At 34.7% G+C, this 21,915-nt stretch overlaps 1 protein-coding gene across 3 annotated transcripts in view; it reads left to right on the top strand.

The window, feature by feature from the left end:
* The window catches only part of LOC136043185 (beta-alanine-activating enzyme-like), a 149,190-nt gene extending 138,924 nt beyond the window's left edge, over positions 1-10,266 (top strand). For 2 of the 3 annotated variants that reach the window (XM_065728119.1, XM_065728117.1), the window contains one exon: positions 9,760-10,266. In XM_065728119.1, coding sequence (XP_065584191.1) covers positions 9,760-10,070 — 311 coding nt within the window. In that variant the 3' untranslated portion in view covers positions 10,071-10,266. Of the gene's footprint in view, positions 1-2,285; positions 3,051-9,759 lie in introns of all 3 variants that reach the window. The other variant, XR_010621568.1, reaches the window with a different exon arrangement.
* Positions 10,267-21,915: the final 11,649 nt, after the last annotated feature.

Genomic DNA, 21,915 nt, shown 5'->3' with positions numbered 1-21,915 from the left:
ATAAGCCTACAAACCAAGATTAGAATATTGGAAGCTACAGTGATGACAGTGGTCAAATATGGCTCTGAAGCATGGACACTCCGAAAAGCAGATGAAAATTTACTAGATGTTTTCCAGAGAAATTGCCTACGGATTGTTCTGGGTACCCGGCTGACTGACCGTATTTCAAACAGTAGGTTGTACGAAAAGTGTGGTTCAATCCCGCTTTCTGGGGCTATAATGAAAGAAAGGTTGAGATGGCTAGGCCACGTTCTACGGATGAAGGATGACAGATTACCGAAGATTGTCCTTTTTGGCCAACCGTCTGGGGCTACACGGAAAGCAGGTCGTCCTTGTCTGGGTTGGGAGGATGTCATAAATAAGGATTTAAAGGAAATGGGAACTTCCTGGGAGGGTGTAAAGAGGGAGGCTTTAAATAGATTAGGTTGGAGGAGGAGCGTGCGTAGCTGTGTTGGCCTCAGGCGGCTTGGTGCTGCAGTGAGTTATTAGTAGTAGTAGTAGTAGTATCCATTACTAAAGAATATGCCAAGAGCAATATCCTCAATGTTGACACACTGAACTCTTTTTCAACACTGAGGTAAATGAACCGCTAGATCTAACAAGTCACGCGTCGCTGACCTTCGAAACCTGTTTTTTCTGGACTATAAGGGTACACTGTACCCGGAACAATTTACGCGAGATTACGTAATCCTCATATGTATATATTGGATCAAGATTAATTTTTTACAACCGTTGCTTCTCCGCTTGACTAGCGGACCCTGAAGGTCTTTTTTTACACCATTACTTCTTTGAAAAACCAAAGAAAAAACTATTACGTAACGCCTGCGTTTGCATCTTGACTAGCGGGGCCTGAGGGTTTTTTCATACCTGACCCTCTTAGGTTTCAAATTATTCACAATCAAAGAAAAAACAATGCGTAACAAACAAGTTGTATTACGTAACACACGCCTACATCCTGAAGAAAACACCGTATTACGCAAAAAGCACCTGCATCTCTAAGAAGTTTCAAAGAAAGCGTCGGGATCGAGTTTCGAAGGGGGTGGGCTCCCGCCAGACGCATTATAGCTATACTACTTATATACAATTAATATCCACGGTATCTTCCTGTGAATGTTTGAGATTTCTGAGTTGTTGTCATCAAAGTGTATTTTTGTAACTAATAAAAAGTGTCAGAAAACGATGCTATATATCTTAGGGAATAAAAGCATAAGGGTTAGCACAAAAAGACTGTGGACAACTAACCGTCTTTTAAAAAGGGTTTGGGTGAAAATTCTGCAGTTTATGTCAAACTTTTTGAACTCTAGCGATAACTTGCCTCAGACTTGATAGCTCTAAGTGATCATTGGAGCTTTTAAGTTGAATGCTTAGTCATCGTCATGAATCTAATAATTTGTTTGCAAATTATCGTAATAGAGTATTGGAGTATACCTCCATAGCTTGTTTACGTGATGACAATGATATAAAGACATCAAATTAGAAATATCATATTGCCTTTTGTTTAAACTTGTAAAACTATAAAAATGTCTTTAGCCCTATTTCCTTCGATTATTCTAACAATGATAGAAACTGCAATAATTTAGAATTATTCTCACTTTGGCTGTTCATAACCCCTTTTGTCACCGTTTCATTGTTTCGTCAATGTAAGCTTCCATTTTTTCAATGTAAGCTTTTTGATTTACAAATAAGAGAAGCAAATAACCGTTGATTAACCAACAGTTCTAGGCCCAACCGTTTAAATTCACTTATATCATAAGGTGATCACAAGGCTACATAATAAGCTATTTGATCGGGGAAGTTCTTCCAACAAAGTCTAAAAAGTTTTTTGGGTATTTTCAAGAAACCCAGGATCAAATAGGTGTTTTGTGCCCAATATTTCAATACACTGTTCTTTGAATTTACAGAAAAGGAGAAGTAAATAGTGGTTGATTAACCGACAGTTCTGGGCCTGAGCGTGTGAATTTACTTATGTCGTTGGGTACTGATCATATTGTGTAATAAGCTATTTGATCGAAGGAGTCCTTCCAAAAAAGTCTAAAGTTTTTGTGTTTTTTTTCAAGTAGCACAAAAGGGGTTTTGTGCCCCATATTTCAATGTACTGCTTTCTTATTCTCGAAAAAGGATGCAAATAACGGTGATTAATCTTCAGTTTTGGGCCCTACATAGCAAGCTACTGATCGAAGCAGTCTAGAATATGTTGCCATGATATGTTAAAAAGTACGCGTTTGCAATGGTTGGGTGTAAATTTTAAGAAAAACATCTAATTTATCTTTACATTCCTTCTTCAGGACCAATGCCCTGCACTGTAGTAAGCCCAGCTCATCAATCTTGCAATATTTTCACGTTCATATGCAGAACTGTGCACAAATTGTATTCAACCGTAATATTTTATGATTCTCGTCTCATAGGAGGTAAAATTTGGTCAATTTTTATATCAACTTGAATTTTTATTCATAATACTGTTGAAAATCAAGATTCCATTAACAAAAACCAAGTTATCTTTCCTCCAATTATAATGAATTGTAGATATATGGGGGTCCGTCATCTGGTTACCTTGTTTCATACACAAGAGGCAGCAAATAGTTGAAATTGTCTGTTGTTTCCACTCTAAGCATACTCATTAATATGGTGACAAACTAGTCCAGACTTTGTTTTCTTAAATGAAAGCACCTGGGATCAATTTGGAAATACCACCGCTAAAAAAAGAAAAAAAAATCTCAATCAAATTGACTTTGGGAACTTTGCACCATACATTGTTGAATGTTGAATCAAATCTGCAAACATTATTGTTGTTGTCATGATTACAGGGCTTTAAAAAATCACCGACTAGCTACTTGTTTATTTATTCAGTAGGATAGCTTTCTTGGGTTAAACAAATATTTGAATGCCTCTTATCAGCAATGTTTCAGTATAAAGGCTCATGCTGGACAAGAAAAATTTTTCATTCTAAAAAACTAAGCGCTGCGTCACGTTTATGGAATTTCCCAAGACTGCAATTTTACACAATGCTTTTCAAGATGATGCTAAGGATGTAACTCAGACCCTTCCCGAAGGTATATTTCTGATTTGTGACGGGTAATTTTGCTCTAATAGTTCAAAAGTCTTCATGTGACATCTCTCTTAAATTTACTACTATATCCCCCCCCCCTAAACTGATATGCTGGATCTCTCCTACTTAGATTGCAAGTATCTCATTCAATTCTTAAGATACTTATATGTTTCGAAAGTTTTAAAGAATGCGTTGTGTCTTTTTTGAAGATTAGAAAAGTGCTTTAAAAAATGAGACTTTTGGTACTAAAATCTTTTTCCTTTATTTTTTGCATTACTTTCTATGACTACCAGACGCCCTGTGCTGTCAAATAAAGCTGGCCACTAGATTCACTTTAAAGGAACACTTGACTTTCTTCGTTGTTGCTGCTGGTGAAGTGAAATCCTTCATTTATATCAATCCTTTAACATAATAAGTAATCTATCCAGGAAGTTGAGCTTGTCCATAAATGGAAGATTAAAAATAGACATGGTTCCTTGTTGCAATCCAGGCACGAAGCCAGGCATAAATACACCAAAAAACTAATAAATCTGCAAGAAACCCAATATCTCTTAAATTAATCAGGCTACTGGAATTTTATTTCATCACATAAAGTATTTAAAAGCTCTCCCCTCCTTATAAATTAAACAAAATGTCGATCTGGTAGTATTTGCCCGTGAAGTGTGAAGACAATCTTATAGGCAATTATAATGCGTGTGGAAATTGGACATAGCAAAAAGCGCACCTAAAAAACAACTAGGGAATTGATGGTAGTATTCTTCTTCTTTAAAGCTTTCATAGCAATTCTCCACCAATCCTTTTTCATCGGTAATTATATTTCCGAGAACTTTCCAAGACACCCCCAGTCTTTACCTGAGATTCAACTATCCTCCTGCCACCTGACTTCTGTTTTTACGAAAATTGTTTTCATCTTGTCTCGGATGCCTGCTTAAATCTTTGTTTAAAAAAATGTATTATGGCTATTGAATTTTAACCTGAATGTTACCTACCATAATTTTCGTCTTTTTTTTGCTTTATTTGTATTGTAAATTTTACCTATTTTAGCTTGCTTTCTTATAATTCTAATAATTTTTGATAAACCTTGTTTTTTTTTACTTTTACTTTCTTTTCTTTTTTTGCGGTCAGAAATGAGCATATGTGATAAAACAGGATGAAAACAATACACATAGACCAGTTTTGAAGTGCTCGTAAAGATTCTTCCAAATCGAGATAAAATGCCTTAAAATTACAGCACAAACGAACTACCAATTCTATCAGAAGTGTATTTTACACAGGGAAACACATGCATATGGAGTTGATGAAAATTCAAATACATCTTACCAGTACTATTTTAGTGAGGTAGCTTACATAAAAATCGTAAGAATCATTATTCTACTATTCTAAAGTGGCTTGATCATGCTAACAACTTATAGCTTCGCTATTACAAATGGGTCGTTGAAAGGATTTTCAGGGTCAGTAAGGTGCCATATTTGAAAAAAAGTAGATTTTTCCGTTCCAAATATAGAGCTTGCTGTATATTTAAACTTTTTCAAGGTTCCATTTGACAGAAGAGTCAACCAGTACTTTTTATGTGAGAATTTGTGCTCGTCAATTTCCTAGTATACAAACTAAAGTGCCCTCAGAGGAGAGCAAGTATGTGGCCGCCTCACGGAGAGACTCTGAGTTGAGATAAAGTGTGCCATCTTTTATAAAATTCAAAATGTTTGATAGTTTTCTGTCAAAATTTATACGGGAACCCATATTAACTCTTAGGATGCCGTTTTTGTGACTAAGACCAGATGGTTTACAGGGCAAAAAAAAATGAAAAAATTAGGGAAAATTCGAAACCTGTGCGAATTCCTGAGACAAGTGCTGAACCGCATAGATCTTTTGTTGTAGGTTTGTGTTGGATAAAATTTACGTATCCATGGGTTATATAAAAATTCATCTCATTTTTTTTTTGGTGTCTTGTTCGTTTTTTCAACGTCCCTTGTTGCCTTTTGTTCAAGTGCAAAAAAAAATATTTCCTTGTTGTTCAAGCAAGGGAACTGTAAGTTTCCTGTATAAATTTTTTGTCCTTTGCAATTCCAACCGTGTACTTTTATTTTGATATGATACTGCCTTTTACGGGGTATAAGGCTATTTTTGGAAAGCGCCATAAATTTAATCCCGAAATAAAATTTTAAAAATTAGGAATAGTCGAGATATAAGTTACCACTCTTGATCAGATACAAAGAGAAATTTTTCCTCGCTAGCCAGTTTTTTTTTACTCTTTTTCGAGGTTCTTTTTTTACTTGGTTGCAGCTACCGCTGATACTGCATCAAGGGCATAGCTACAGTATTTTTATTGGGGGTGGGGGGGGGGGGTACAAGAGGTAGTAATGGTGAAGTAGGTGCTATTCAAGCAGTAGCGAAGAAAAGTAACTATTTAACAAACACGCTACTTGTTGAATTTAAAAAACATTATACAATACATTATATAGAATATACACATATTAAACTATAATAAATATAAGTGCTCGTACTTGGCTTTTACTAAAACCGTCAGCAATGAGCTGCGGCAGAAGATACTGTTATCGCGTAAACAAGCTCTTGGGTGGGTGAAGGTGAATGTCGTGTACATTCGGCTTTTTTCAGCCAGATTCACCAATAATGCTCCAGTACAAACCCCCGCCCACTTCCCCCAACCCGAAAACTCAGTGCAGGATGTTCAATCTCACGATTCTACCAAGCTCTATTTTAATAGCCTCGGTAATCGTACAATTTATTCGCTCGTAATTTTGAATGAATTTTGTCTTAGTAAGAATTAATTTGTTGTACAAAACTTTTAATATACGTGATTTACTGAAATATTATTTATGATTTTTTTTATTAATTTAGTTTGTCTCTGGTTTCGCTGATTTATATTAATAAATAGCTTTGATTTCAGCGGGTCACATAAAACCGAAACAAAAATCATAGTCAACGCGATAGCACTCTCTAAGTAAAGATACAGGATAAGTCAAAGTATTGCCGCAGATTGTGTACAATAATGTTGTGATATATTCTCCACATTTCAATAGCGACTGTATTTCAAATTTGAAACTATTTGAAAAAAAAGTTAGAATTATTAACTTGTCCGTTGCGCATTGTTTGACAAAGAATATCCAGAACATCTGTTTCTCGGCATTATTTCGGCATAAAAAATAAATTAATTAAAAATTGCCAGGAATGCCAATTGGAAGGGAAAATTGACTCCTAGAATTTAGAAATTACCATACATTTCCGGAGGGAGATTACGCTGAATATCGTTATTATGTCTATAATTACCTTCAAAAGTAAAGCTCGGACTCCTAGTGTTGGTTGATAAAACTGATAACAAAAGAGAAAGAGAATGGGCTGGTACTGCTTATACATGCACTCAAAAATTTTTAATTTTGAGAATGCATATTTTATTTAAATTCACTTTATTCTATTCTGAGCAGACATTTCGAACAGCATGATGATGAAGAGATAAATGTCCCATAGGTAGCGCTGGCGTTGTGTGAAATGTAACTAATTTCTGTCATAATTTTTAGCACATTTATATCTTTTTGGAGCTGGTTAAAAGAAATATTTAGAAAAGCCAAAATAGCAAAAAGTCAGTATGGTATTATTCATAGAGGCAGTTCTAAAATTTATGGGTTACTACGTGGATCTGAAAAGTAAGGAATAGGACGTTATCAGTACTTATTAGGCATTTCAAAGAGTTTGGAGCTATATTGGATTTTCAACTAAATACTAGAAACAAAAATTAAAGCATTTAAATTATTCATAAAGCGGATACCCCTCTACCAAATTTATGACCAAACTACAACCGATTTGACCTATCTAGCTCTAGTACGAATATCATTGTAAACAGCACTAAGTCTTATTTTCTTTTTCCTTCAGGAAATTATATTTATTGTATATCTACCTTCTTATCCTTCAATGATTCCATTTCTGTGCTATTTTCCGATCTGGAGGGTGTACTCATTTCCACTTTTGAAAGTTTAAAAAAAAGAATCTAATCTTGAACTGATATATTTTAGAAAGTAAAAGCACTTTAAATATCAGTGAAAAAATTGACCTGAGTAAATGTGGCGAAACAAGAAGCATAGAATATTTTTCAGTTTTACCATTAACTAGGCTCACATTTTTACTTGATGATAAGGTTTCAAATACAGTACACTGGAAAAACATTAATTCAGAATATGTTATAAAGTGTAATGGGCCCCTATTTTCTCGTTTTCCTTATGTTAAAACGAGCATGTTTTTAATGTTTTTAACGAGCTGTTTTTAACGAGCATGTTTTAATGTTTTTTAACATTTAAAACGAGCACTCGATATAACGAGTTAAATAATTAGAGAGTTAAGAGAAACTTAAGAGAGTTTCTCTTAAATAATTAATAATTATTTAAGTTTCTCCTAAGTTTCATTTTGTTTTCTCTCTAGTTCGAAAGTATTGTGAGAAACTAGTAGTTAAAGTTGTATTCCAACGCATAATGGTTTTACAATTATTTTAAGTTTCTCTTAAAAGTTTCTCTTAAGTTTCTGTTAAATAATTAGAGTTTAAATAATAGAGTTAAATAATTAGAGAGCTAAGAGAAACTTAAGAGAGTTTCTCTTATATAATTAACAATTATTTAAGTTTCTCTTAAGTTTCATTTTGTTTTCTCTCTAGTTCGAAATTATTGTGAGAAACTAGTAGTTAAAGTTGTATTCCAACGCATAATGGTTTTACAATTATTTTAAGTTTCTCCTAAAAGTTTCTCTTAAGTTTCTGTTAAATAATTAGAGTTTAAATAATAGAGAGTTAAATAATTAGAGAGCTAAGAGAAACTTAAGAGAGTTTCTCTTAAATAATTAACAATTATTTAAGTTTCTCTTAAGTTTCATTTTGTTTTCTCTCTAGTTCGAAAGTATTGTGACCCTTAAATTGATAATTGAGAAGTGCCTAAGTCATCAAACCACTTTAGTCCTCAGTTTTATAGATTACAAGCAAAAGTTCGATTCAGTTGACTGAAGTGCTTTAGTAAAAGTATTCATAGCGAAGGATTATTGCTATGTAAGACCATAACATTACTTCGGTTAAGCTAGGAAAGGAAGTTAATTGCTGGTTTCGTTTTATATCAGGGGTTAAGCAGGATCACGTTCTATCCCCATCTATATTGGTTATTTCGATGGACTTTGTCCTAAGGCGCACAGCAAAGACAATGGGAGAGCATGGAGTCAAATGAAGACGTAAAACTCTCCTAGACCTAAATTATGCTGGTAATTTAAGCCCCATAGATGAAAATGTTTGCAAAATGAATGAATTTTGAGAGATTTCTCGAGTTCAGAGTGCAACAGTAGATTTAAATTTTAATATTAAGAAGACTAAGTCGCTAAGACTAGGAATAAATGAAGGTGGAAAGTGGATTTTGGGTAACGAAAAGATCGATCAAGAAGAAGTTTCGCTTTCCTAGGGAGTATTGTTAGTAAAGACGGTGGTAACAGTGAAGATGTTAAAAATAGAATAGCCAAGGCTCAGGGTGTTCTTTCATGGACGAAAAAATTGGAAGAATAGGAAGATAGTCTGGAAACCATGATTAGAATATTAGAAGCTACAGTGATGACAGTTATCAAGTATGGTTCTGAAGCATGGGCACTCCGAAAATCGGGTGTGGATTTGCTTGATGTTTTTCAGAGAAATTGTCTACTCATAGTTAATCGATTGACCGGTAATCGATTGGTCAATCTTTCGGTCAGTCAATCGATTGACTGGCCGTATCTCAAACAGTAAGCTGCACGAAAAATATAGTTCAGTCCCGCTTTCTAGGGCTATAATGAAAAAAAAGTTGTGATGGCTAAGACACGCTCTGCGGATGAAGGATGACAGATTGCCAAATACTGTCCTTATCGGCCAACCGTCTAGGGCCAAACCGTCTAGGTCGTCTCCAAATGGGGTGGGAGGATGTAGTAATAAAATGTTTAAGGGAAATGGGAACTTCTTGGAAGACTGTAAAGAAGAAGGCTTTGAATAGATTCGGATTGAGGAGGAGCGTGCGTAGCTGTGTTGGCCTCAGGTAGCTTGTTGCTGCAGTGAGTTGTTCATAGTAGTAGTAGTAGATAACATAACATTACATCGGTGAAATTTTTCACTTTTAAGTTTGCGCTGTCTATGGAAACAAAATTTTGGCTCAAAATCTTAATTACTTGTTATTTACTTTGTTAATTACTTAGCAGACTTTATATGTTTTTAGATAAGAGAACTGAATAAATAATTTGGGCTAATATTTGAAGTGAAAATTAAGTATTTAAGTTAAATCTTGAATTGATTAAATTACCAGGTATAAATATTATATAAAATATTCAGTTTTGTTCTTTGCATTAATTTTGATTATTTTAGTAGTTTGGTTTTATTATTTATTTGTTGATTATGTTTTGAAAAACGGAAACACTGTCAAAAATAAATATCAAATAAATAAATATTTAAAATAAATATCCATTTTGGTTATACTATCTTAAAGCAAGCACATACATAGGGAGGGGGAGGGTGCAGGCCTGCCCCCCCTTCCGAAAAAAAATTCTGAAGTTTCCTAAATTTCTCGGTACCTGTTTGACAGTCAAGAAATTCTTTTGAGAAGCAATTAAGGAATTAAGAAACAATTGGTCTACTTCGATTTTTTTGTATTTTCTTTATAATGTCATAATATCTTTGCATGTATTTTTTCTAAAGATTTTTTTCTTTTTAGGCACCGAGAGTCTACATCCTCTTAAAGGTCTTTTCTTAGCTGCTGGGCTCCTCCTTACAGTGATCATTATCTTTATCATCTGCCAGTTTCTCTGTTCAAAAACTAACGAAATACCCAGAGTCAGAACAATCAACAGACAAAGAGCTGAAATTTATGTTACTGACAACTCTGCGTTTGTTTTCAAGGATCCACCACCCCCTTACTCAGTCATTATTGATGTACCACCTCCTGCGTATGATTCAATTGATATTGACAACTATAGTAACTTACTACCTAAAAAGATTGACTTACAAACCAAAATGGGAATATAAAGAAAATGTGACTTGAATTCACCGAAAGTTTTATTTGAGAACGGCAAAACCTTTTTAGCGAAGGTTACAAAGGAAGAAGGATGATTGGAAAACTCAGAGAATGAAAATCTTACAATTATTCCGAAGTAAACTTAGGAGGATGATAACATCAGTGTCCTTGTTTATAATTATTTCTTTAATATATCAGAAAAATTTGGCTCTTGATTTCTCATGAAAAGCTAAATCTTCTGCAAAGACCGTCAAAAGACAGCGTTTTTGCTAGTATAGTTTTTGCCGAAAATTTTTTATACGCTCGCATCTAGGCATGTTATTCATGTAGTTGACTTCCGTAGAGAAGATTAAAGGCTATCTGAAGGCATTTCAGGTCTAAATAGGCTATTGGTAAAACCCAAGAAATGAAAGTTATTTTCTGACCCATAGTTGAAGCTTTCGCCCGATTAGTCGTATTCAACTAATCGAAAATTCCCATTCGAAAGTTGTAATTTGGCGTCAATTGTGGCTCATTATCGGGTACCATGACATTGTGTACTAAGTATTATATATTTATGCATTTCTGTGCGTTGAAATTAATGGTGTACAATTGTTGGGGAGTAAAGCATATTAAGAATGTGAATAATAATTTATGTTTGTTTATCAAGCTTTTCATATCGTATGAAAAACAATTTGTCAAACTGATGTCTTTTATACATTAAAAAAAAACTAAAATCCTTTTTTCAAAGGAGACTCTTTCTTACTAATAGTTTAAATAAACTAGATTTTTAACATATACTTTGTTAGTGTTATGTCAGTACGAAAAAGAAGGCATTTGAATTCCTACCGTGCGTGATTACTCTGCCTCAGTCCGATAATGGAAAATAACAAAAATATTTATGCTGCAGTTTATGAAGAAACTAGCCTCAAAAACAACTGAAGAAATCCAGCTTTCTTTGAAAACAGGAAAAAGGCTTGAAAGCATGCTATTAGAAAGATTAGAAGAAAGTACGTCGAGACAACTCTTGCAACCAGGATTTACTTGGCCATTATTTTAGTCTTGCAAAAAGCTTGTAGCATATGCTTTTTTGATGTGAAAAAGGCTAATCTTTGGTGGAAAAATATCCGTAAAATATAGATGGTCAAATCATAAAATGCCAGCAATTAAATTATTGATGGTACTTTTAGCCTAAAATTCAAACTAACAATAGCCACATAGGGTATGACAAATACTTAATAAGTCAGTGCTAGGGTCGATGCATCATTAAAGCTATGACTACTGGGAAGTTGAAACCAATCCTCCGGCATGTAAGGAATCTATTTGGCTAGCCTACAATACTTTCAAGTACCAAGGGCATCAAAATAAGAGCAGTTTTGTTCCCTCAAAATAAAAACATCGTCATAATAAAACAAAAACGTTTACTATGGTTGCGTAAGCTTCCACTTGATCAATTCAAAAAGTCAGATTTCATTTTCACTATCCTTGGTACTTTAAACATATTACTATGTTAAACCATATTACCAATTAAACATATCTACTATGGTTGTGTAAGCTTCCACTTAATCAATTCAAAGTCAGATTTCATTTCCACTGTCCTTGGTACTTTAAACATTTTACTATGTTAAACCATATTACCAATTAAACATATCTACTATGGTTGCGTAAGCTTCCACTTAATCAATTCAAAGTCAGATTTCAATTCCACTGTCCTTGGTACTTTAAACATATTACTATGTTAAACCATATTACCAATTAAACATATCTACTATGGTTGCGTAAGCTTCCACTTAATCAATTCAAAGTCAGATTTCATTTTCACTGTCCTTGGTACTTTAAACATATTACTATGTTAAACCATATTACCAATTAAACATATCTACTATGGTTGCGTAAGCTTCCACTTAATCAATTCAAAGTCAGATTTCATTTTCACTGTCCTTGGTACTTTAAACATATTACTATGTTAAACCATATTACCAATTAAACATATCTACTATGGTTGCGTAAGCTTCCACTTAATCAATTCAAAGTCAGATTTCATTTTCACTGTCCTTGGTACTTTAAACATATTACTATGTTAAACCATATTACCAATTAAACATATCTACTATGGTTGTGTAAGCTTCCACTTAATCAATTCAAAGTCAGATTTCATTTTCACTGTCCTTGGTACTTTAAACATATTACTATGTTAAACCATATTACCAATTAAACATATCTACTATGGTTGCGTAAGCTTCCACTTAATCAATTCAAAGTCAGATTTCATTTTCACTGTCCTTGGTACTTTAAACATATTACTATGTTAAACCATATTACCAATTAAACATATCTACTATGGTTGCGTAAGCTTCCACTTAATCAATTCACAGTCAGATTTCATTTTCACTGTCCTTGGTACTTTAAACATATTACTATGTTAAACCATATTACCAATTAAACATATCTACTATGGTTGCGTAAGCTTCCACTTAATCAATTCAAAGTCAGATTTCATTTTCACTGTCCTTGGTACTTTAAACATATTACTATGTTAAACCATATTACCAATTAAACATATCTACTATGGTTGCGTAAGCTTCCACTTAATCAATTCAAAGTCAGATTTCATTTTCACTGTCCTTGGTACTTTAAACATATTACTATGTTAAACCATATTACCAATTAAACATATCTACTATGGTTGCGTAAGCTTCCACTTAAGCAATTCAAAGTCAGATTTCATTTCCACTGTCCTTGGTACTTTAAACATATTACTACGTTAAACCATATTACCAGAGTCAGATTTCATTTCCACTGTCCTTGGTAGTTTAAACATATATTTTGACTGTGCATAACTACCCCACTTGCTCTTAAACGCGACCACTGTCTGTTTTCTCCGGAAACTAATGGGAAGTTATTTATGGTAGGCTATAAAATCATGTTTTTCATCCAAATTTCTAGAATAGAAGGCGTATTTGCACCTACTATTCTAAAAAAATAAGAACTTGGATTTCATTTCAATTAAGTGTAAATACAAGACATGTATGGGCAATATAATATAGGAAATATAACCCATGCACTTTAAGAATTGGAAATCATTTTGGAGCTCCAAGGGACAACAAAGCGGTGTGTCCTATCAATCATAAAATCTATTTTAGGCTTATTTTCAGGTTTACCGAAATATGCATGCATGCGAATGAAGTGGAAATATAATATAAACCATACTAAAAACATTCAGGAAATTATTTAGAAATTGTTTTAACGCATCCACCAAGAAAGCCAAAATACTTACCCAAATACCAAAAAACGTTATTTTTCAATGAAAATACTAAAAATAGAGTCGAAAACTGGGGAGGCAAAAAAATCTTGGGAGGGGCAAATGCCTCCACCCCACCCCTCTTGGGCTGGTGCCATTGACGTGATCCTTACCTCAGATCTCAACATTGCATAACGGTAACTAAATACAGATCTTGTCTTACCATCGAAGATTTCCTTTAACATCTCTTAGACCAGCATTTCTCAAACTACGTCTTAACCTACTATGCATCCTCCTTAAGGTTCTTTCACACTGCGCCGTAGAACCTTTCATACTAGCATTATTTAAAACTTTATGTTAGGTAATATAATCTTTCAGATAAAATATTATCCGTAATGCGGTCATTGCCGATGAGACCGAAGCTCTACATGGAATTTAATGTTTCGTAAGCTTATGCTGTGCTATGGAAAATTCAGTATACCACCAACAAAAAAGAACTTCTGGATGAACAACTAAAACATTTTGAAAATCAATTAATAAACTTTTAATAGAAAGCCTGTTACGCGTGATCAAAGCTTGAATCTCCATCACCATCCAACGTTTTTAATTTTTTATTAAGTTGCCCATGATGATTGTGATGATTCTAGACGAAGCTTATGGCAGTTTTATGAATTTTACGTCAGTCTGGTGTAAAAGGCAACACTTAATTAGCATGTTTTAACCAGTTATGTATGCAGTTCAAAAGTCGCTGAAGTCTTCTATTTGCCAATATGGCTCAGTACAACTACCTTACCAACCATTATGTTAAGTTTTATCAACTCTTGTACAATCTGTTGCTCTCTGACTCCGACAATAATAATACATCCCAGCCAAACACTGACATTGCTTTTATCTCACATCTAAGTTTGTCTGATACTTTTATATAAAAAAAAATGTAATAAATTTCATTCACATTTTTTTTTTTTTTTTTTTTTTTTTTTTTTTTTTTGTGGCTTTATCAAGCTAATATTTGCAATGTTTCTGCTTGAAGTGCTCACTACAACTACCTTACTAACTATTATGTTAAGTTTTAAAAGCTCTTGTACAATCTGTTGCTCTCTGCCTCCGACAATAATAATACATCCCAGCCAAACACTGACATTGCTTTTATCTCACATCTAAATTTGTCTGATACTTTTATAAAAAAAAAAAAAAAATGTAATAAATTTCATTCACATTTCTTTTTTTTTTGTGGCTTTATCAATCTAATATTTGCAATGTTTCTGCTTGAAGTGCTCACTACAACTACCTTACTAACTATTATGTTAAGTTTTATCAACTCTTGTACAATCTGTTGCTCTCTGCCTCCGACAATAATAATACATCCCAGCAAAACACTGACATTGCTTTTATCTCACATCTAAATTTGTCTGATACTTTTATAAAAAAAAATGTAATAAATTTCATTCACATTTCTTTTTTTTGTGGCTTTATCAAGCTAATATTTGCAATGTTTCTGCTTGAAGTGCTCACTACAACTACCTTACTAACTATTATGTTAAGTTTTACCAGCTCTTGTACAATCTGTTGCTCTCTGCCTCCGACAATAATAATACATCCCAGAAAAACACTGACATTGCTTTTATCTCACATCTAAATTTGTCTGATACGTTTATAAAAAAAAAAATTTAATAAATTTCATTCACATTTTTTTTTTTTTTTTTTTTTTGTGGCTTTATCAATCTAATATTTGCAATGTTTCTGCTTGAAGTGCTCACTACAACTACCTTACTAACTATTATGTTAAGTTTTACCAACTCTTGTACAATCTGTTGCTCTCTGCCTCCGACAATAATAATACATCCCAGAAAAACACTGACATTGCTTTTATCTCACATCTAAATTTGTCTGATACTTCTATAAAAAAAAAATGTAATAAATTTCATTCACAATTTTTTTTTTTTTGTGGCTTTATCAAGCTAATATTTGCAATGTTTCTGCTTGAAGTGCTAAATACAACTACCTTACTAACTATTATGTTAAGTTTTACCAACTCTTGTACAATCTGTTGCTCTCTGCCTCCGACAATAATAATACATCCCAGCAAAACACTGACATTGCTTTTATCTCACATCTAAATTTGTCTGATACTTTTATAAAAAAAAAATGTAATAAATTTCATTCACATTTCTTTTTTTGTGGCTTTATCAAGCTAATATTTGCAATGTTTCTGCTTAAAGTGCTCACTACAACTACCTTAACAACCATTATGTTAAGTTTTATCAACTCTTGTACAATCTGTTGCTCTCTGCCTCCGACAATAATAATACATCCCAGCAAAACACTGACATTGCTTTTATCTCACATCTAAATTTGTCTGATACTTCTATAAAAAAAAAATGTAATTAATTTCATTCACATTTTTTTTTTGTGGCTTTATCAAGCTAATATTTGCAATGTTTCTGCTTGAAGTGCTCACTACTTGTACAATCTGTTGCTCTCTGCCTCCGACAATAATAATACATCCCAGCAAAACACTGACATTGCTTTTATCTCACATCTAAATTTGTCTGATACTTTTATAAAAAAAAAAAATGTAATAAATTTCATTCACATTTGCTTTATCAAGCTAATATTTGCAATATTTCTGCTTGAAGTGCTCACTACAACTACCTTACTAACTATTATGTTAAGTTTTTTTTTTTTTGCTTTATCAAGCTAATATTTGCAATGTTTCTGCTTGAAGTGCTCACTGCAACTACCTTAACAACCATTATGTTAAGTTTTACCAACTCTTGTACAATCTGTTGCTCTGCCTCCGACAATAATAATACATCCCAGCAAAACACTGACATTGCTTTTATCTCACATCTAAATTTGTCTGATACTTCTATATAAAAAAATGTAATAAATTTCATTCACATTTTTCTTTTTTTTATGGCTTTATCAAGCTAATATTTGCAATGTTTTTGCTTAAAGTGCGTTCATAAATATAGAATGATCGCAAAAAGAAAATCCAATCTCATCTCAAGAGCTTTTGATTTTTTTTAAATAAAAGCAGTAATCATAAATTTCAAAATATCTGTGAAACGAAAATAAGGAGGTAAATATTTATCAGAACTTTGACTGTTCCGTCAGACCTGTGAATGTTATTGTTGCTTTAGTGTTTCTTAGTGATTAAAAATGGGTAAAAACTTGTTTGTTTATTTAGAAAGATAATTCTCTTGGGCTAAGCCAATATTTGAATACCCTTATCAGCAACTTTCTAATGTAAAGGCTTACGTTGTATCAAAAGCGCTTTTATTTTTAGAAAACAAGGGGTAAAAATATACGGAATATTATAATCCTGCAAAAATCGAAAGTAATTTTAGGCTAATTTTAATGACTTTAGACCAAAGGCGTTTCACAGTCCCTGCCTTGACATTTTATAATTAGTAACTAATATTTCGGTTGCGGTATTTTGGGTACGAGGCATATTCTCCCCCGGAAAATCTCCCCTCGGAAAACTCGTCCCCAACTAATATGTCAGTAATTTAATTATTAATACTACTTTTTCCAAAAAATTCTGAACTAACAATAGCCAGAGAAAGTGTGACAGATGCTTAATACGGCCAATGCAAAGGTCCATGCTCTCCACTGGTGCAAGGCACAAGGCTGTATCCAGGGGGTAAGGGTGTTTGACCCCTCCCTTACCTAAATGTTTCTTCGACTCGTAAAAACATAACAAAAATGAATATAGACAAATTTTTGATGTGTTTCTTTAATTTTTTGTACCCCTCTCCCCAAAAAAAATGTATATTCTTTTATACCCCTCCCCCCCTCCCCGCAAAAAAAAAATCCTGGAAACAGCCATACGGCTAGACGTATTCCCCCGGAAAATTCCCCATCAATTAGAAAATTCCCATCCGAACATTTTCCCCCAGATAATTTCCCTTGATAAAAATTCACCCCGCATGTGAAACTAAGCAGGCACAGAGAAATTATAACAAATAAAATAATGAAAAAGGAACGAATTTCGGGATATTCTATAAATATGTTAAAATATAGGCAGGTGTGGTGTAAAACATCCTATAAGTAGTATCCCTTCAATCTATTCGAGCCGCTACTCGACGCAAATAGCCGCTACTCTTTTCTTTCTTCATGGTTTGACATCATGCAAAAGTTTAACGGCGATTGTGTCAAGACGCAGCTGTTATTAATTTTCTTCAAGATGCAGGGATTTGTTCTGTAATAGCGAGTGTTTTCTAAAAGATACAGGTGTTTGTTACATAATAGAGAATGTTTTCTTCAGGATTCCTTTGGTTATTTAAAAAACCTACGATGGCTAAAAGACAACCTTCAGGAGCACGCCAAACCAAGATTATTTGGTTATTGCGTAATAGGGGCCTGTTTGTTTATTTATGCAAATGTTTTCTTCAAGATGTTTTTCACGACGTTTTAAGACATTTCAAGACGTTAAAAGAAATTTTTCTTCAAGACCTTTTTCGTGACGTTTCAAACATTTCAAGACGTTTTTAATACATTTTTGCTCAAGATAAATTTCTTAAAAATTTCTTAAAGACTTCTTCCTTCAGGACCCGTGTGGAATCCCCGCTTGTAACTGCGGAGGGCACACACTTGGGTGCTACATAATGACGGTGCACTTGTGAGTGTTACGTATTGGTGGATCACACGTAGGATATTACACAATACTTTAATAGATTTTTTCTTCAGGATTCTATTTTTCTTGCAAGGCTTTTTTTCTTCAGGGTTTTATTTTTTTCTACAACGCGTTTTTTCTTCGATATTTCATTTTATTCAAGACTTTTTCTTTCGTTTTCTTTAAGAATTTTTTTCTCAGGGAATCTTTATATTCCAAAAATTTTTGTCCGCTTTAGGAATCGGAAGATTTCCCCCAATGGAACTGCGTGTCAGACAACTGGACTAAGAAATCTATTAATGCGTATTTCCTATCGCCCGGATAATTGACATGCGGGGGAGAAAATTGACCACTGAAAATTAGTTACATTTGACCTGCACCTGCTTGTTATAAGGTTTTTAATTTTCTAACGTAACCTAGACGTTGCTTTGTAAGACACGGACTTTTTATTGTAATTACAAGTTTTCTTAATCAAAAACATTATAAATTTCTGAAATCACAGAAAAAGCTGTAAAACTCAAAAAAAGAAAAAACAAAATGTGAAAAAGCTCTAACGTGAGTTAGACACAGACTTGTTATTGTACATACAAGTTTTATTTATAAAAAGAGCCAAGAGCTCATATGGCACTTGTGACGAGGTCGAAAGAGCCAAGAGCTTCTTACCACTAAGTTTCATTACGATCTCTTCAATCTAAGTGTTTTCCAAGATTTCCGGTTTTCCCCTCCAATTCCCCCCAATGTCACCGAATCCGGTCGGGATTTAAAATAAGAGCTCTGAGACACGAGGTGCTTCTAAATATTAATTTTCATTTAGGTCCGATCCGTTCGTAAGTTAAAAATTTCTCATTTTTTCTAATTTTTCCGAATGAATTATCCTTCTACTTCTCCCAGATGGTCGAATCGGGGAAGTGACCATTTCCAATTTAATCTGGTCGGGTCCCTGATACGCCAGCCAACTTTCAGCGATCGCTATATTGATCACGTATCTGGTTTTGGATCTTCTTCGTATAAAAATTGGGTCGATCTGAGACCTCTCACACCCTAAGTGAGAATCATACCCCTAGACCCCAAGCCATACTTAAGAAGAACAATCATTTATTTTATCGGCGAATCAAATTCTTCTCAACTATCTTGTTTGGTCGCTCACCCCCCCCCCCCCCGCCCCGAGACGGTCGAACCGGTGAAGAGAATATTTCTAATTGAATCTAGACTGGTCACTGATACACCTGCCAACTTTCATCGTCCTAGCTTATCTGGAAGTGCCCAAACTAGTAAATCCCCCCCAACTCCCCCAAAGAGAGTGGATCCGGTCCGATTATGTCAATCATGTATCTAGGACATGTGTTTATTCTTCCAACCAAGTTTTATACCGATATTTACATTCTAAACGTTTCCCGAGAGTTCCGGTTTCCCCCTCCAACTCCCCTCAATGTCATCGGATCTGGTCGGAATTTAAAATCAGAGCTCTGAGACACAAGGTCTTTCGTACGGACACGAGACACGAATCTAGTCTGATCACTGACACACCTGCCAACTTTCATCGTCCTAGCTTATTTGGAAGTGCCCAAACTAGTAAATCCCCCCAACTTCCCCAAAGAGAGCGGATCCAGTCCGGTTATGTCAATAACGTATCTAGGATATGTGCTTATTCTTCACAACCAGTTTCATACCGATCTCCACATTTTAAACGTTTTCCAAGATTTCCCGTTTTCCCCTTCCAACACCCCTATGTCATCGGATCCGGTCGGAAATTAAAATCAGAGTTCTGAAACACGAGGTCCTTCAAAATATCAAATTTCGTTAAGATCTGATTACTATTTTGTGAGTTAAAAATACCTTATTTTTTCCAATTTTTCTGAATTAACCCTTCCCCCAACTCCCCCAAAGAGAGCGGATCCGCTCCGGCTATGTCAATCACGTATCTAGGACTTTTGCTTATTTTTTCCACCAAGTTTCATCCTGATCCTTCCAGTCTAAGCGTTTTCCAAGATTTTAGGTTTCCCCCACCAACTCTTCCCAGTATCACCGGATCCGATCGGGATTTAAAGTAAGAGCTCTGAGATACGATATCCTTCTAAATATCAAATTTCATTAAGATCTAATCACCCGTTCCTAAGTTAAAAATACTTCATTTTTTCCAAATTAACCGTCCCCCATTCCCCCCCAGATGATTGAATCGGGGAAACGACTATTCGTTATTTCATCTGGTCTGGTCCCTGATACACCTGCCAAATTTCATCGTTCTAGCTGATCTGGAAGTACCCAAACTAGCAAAACCGGGACAGACAGACCAACAGAAATTGCGATCGCTATATGTCACTTGGTAAAAAGTAAGTGTCATAAAAACATTGTAAAATTATGTAATCACAGAAAAAGCAGTTAAAACTCAACAAACAAAAAAATACGTGAAAAAGCTCAGATAGGATAAAATATAAGCAAAAAAAGCGGAAATTAAAGAAAGGCGGTAATCCTAGCAACTAATTCCAGAGGGAGGAGGAGAGTTGTTATTAGAGGTAAATTTAAGTCATATTAAGAGATATTTCTGAGAGGTTTTAATGAAAATGCCAGGTTTTATTGAGGTTTTAATCAGGTTTTATATTGACGCCACCGTTAAAATATGTGGCTGGTCCGTGATATCCCTGTGATATCACGTAAACGTTAACTGTTCAGCTTATCCAGACGAACTTCCACCCAAACTGATTCGATAATATGCCCCTTTCATTGCGAAACCACTCTCAGTGCTGATAAACCTTTGTTTTCGTATAGGGATCTTTCCAGCTGTTTGGAAGAAAGCTTACGTTAGAATAATTCCGAAGGTTATCACCCTAAGAGCTGTGACGAACTTCGACGTATTTCGCAAACAACATGCCTGGCAAAAGTGGCCGAGACCTTTATCATGAGGGTCTCACTTGATCAAATCAAGGGATCTATCGACTAGAGACAATACGGCGGACTGAAAGACTGTAATGCCTCAGTGTACCTAGTGCGGATGTACGATAGTCTCCTCAAGTGGGTCGAAAAAGGTCACGGTTTTGTAGACCTTGGTGCCATAGATTTCCGAAAGGTATTTGATTTAATCAATCACATTGTAGCTGCCCTTAATCTCAAGCTAATGGGGGCTAAGAAAAAGACTCTTACGCTCGTGTTGGACTTTCTCAGTCAGAGGATGCATCGTGTGTTTGTTCTCTACGAAGGTGATAGTAATTCCGAATGGTCCTCATCCACCTGTGGAGCCCCTCAGGGCACTAAGCTTGCAGCTATTGTATTCTTGTCTGTAATTAACTTCTTCATAGCCTACTACGACGACCGCTACAAGTTCGTGGATGACCTGTCATTTATCCCGAAATATTTAGTACAAAACAGAGTTGTGACGCCACAATTCAGTTCAAATTGTTTCAGTGTTTTCACAAAAGAGTGCGCGGAGATAAATCTTGATATTAATGTGAACAAGTCGAAGATAGTGCACTTTAACCCGCTACTAAGTGATGTTATGGAGCCAAATGTTCCATTCCTTCTAACAAACAGTATCAAGATCCTCGGAGTTGACTTTCTCTAGTGACTCAGCTTTGCCACAAATATTGAAAACGTGGTTAAAAGTGCAAACGCTAGTCTACAGACTTTAAACGGTATGCGTAGGTTCAGTGCAAACACAGAGAGTATTAAGTATGCATACATAGCGTATGTCCGCCCCATCCTGGAATATACGTGCCCGTTTTGAGTGCCCTCAGCACTTAAAACAGTGTATCTTTGTCAGGAGCTTGAATCGGTTCACAAGCGAGCGGTATCGATCATCTTGGGCCGACGTGACATCCCCTAAGAAAAACCTCTGCAAGTGCTAGGACTGCCGTCACTCCAAAACCGGTACGAAACTCTGATAATGAGTTTTGGAAAGATATTGATTTCTAATCTCAGCACCGTTACATTCTACCTGATCAACCTCTACCATCAAGAACGAGAAAGCAAGATAAGTTAGTTCCCGTTAAAGCAAGAACAAACCGATATGGTAATTCTTTCGTCC

The sequence above is a fragment of the Artemia franciscana genome, unplaced genomic scaffold, assembly GCF_032884065.1.
Source record: "Artemia franciscana unplaced genomic scaffold, ASM3288406v1 Scaffold_364, whole genome shotgun sequence".
NCBI lineage: Eukaryota > Metazoa > Arthropoda > Branchiopoda > Anostraca > Artemiidae > Artemia > Artemia franciscana.
Note: the sequence above shows the minus strand (reverse complement) of the source record. Positions and strands in the feature narration are given on the sequence as shown.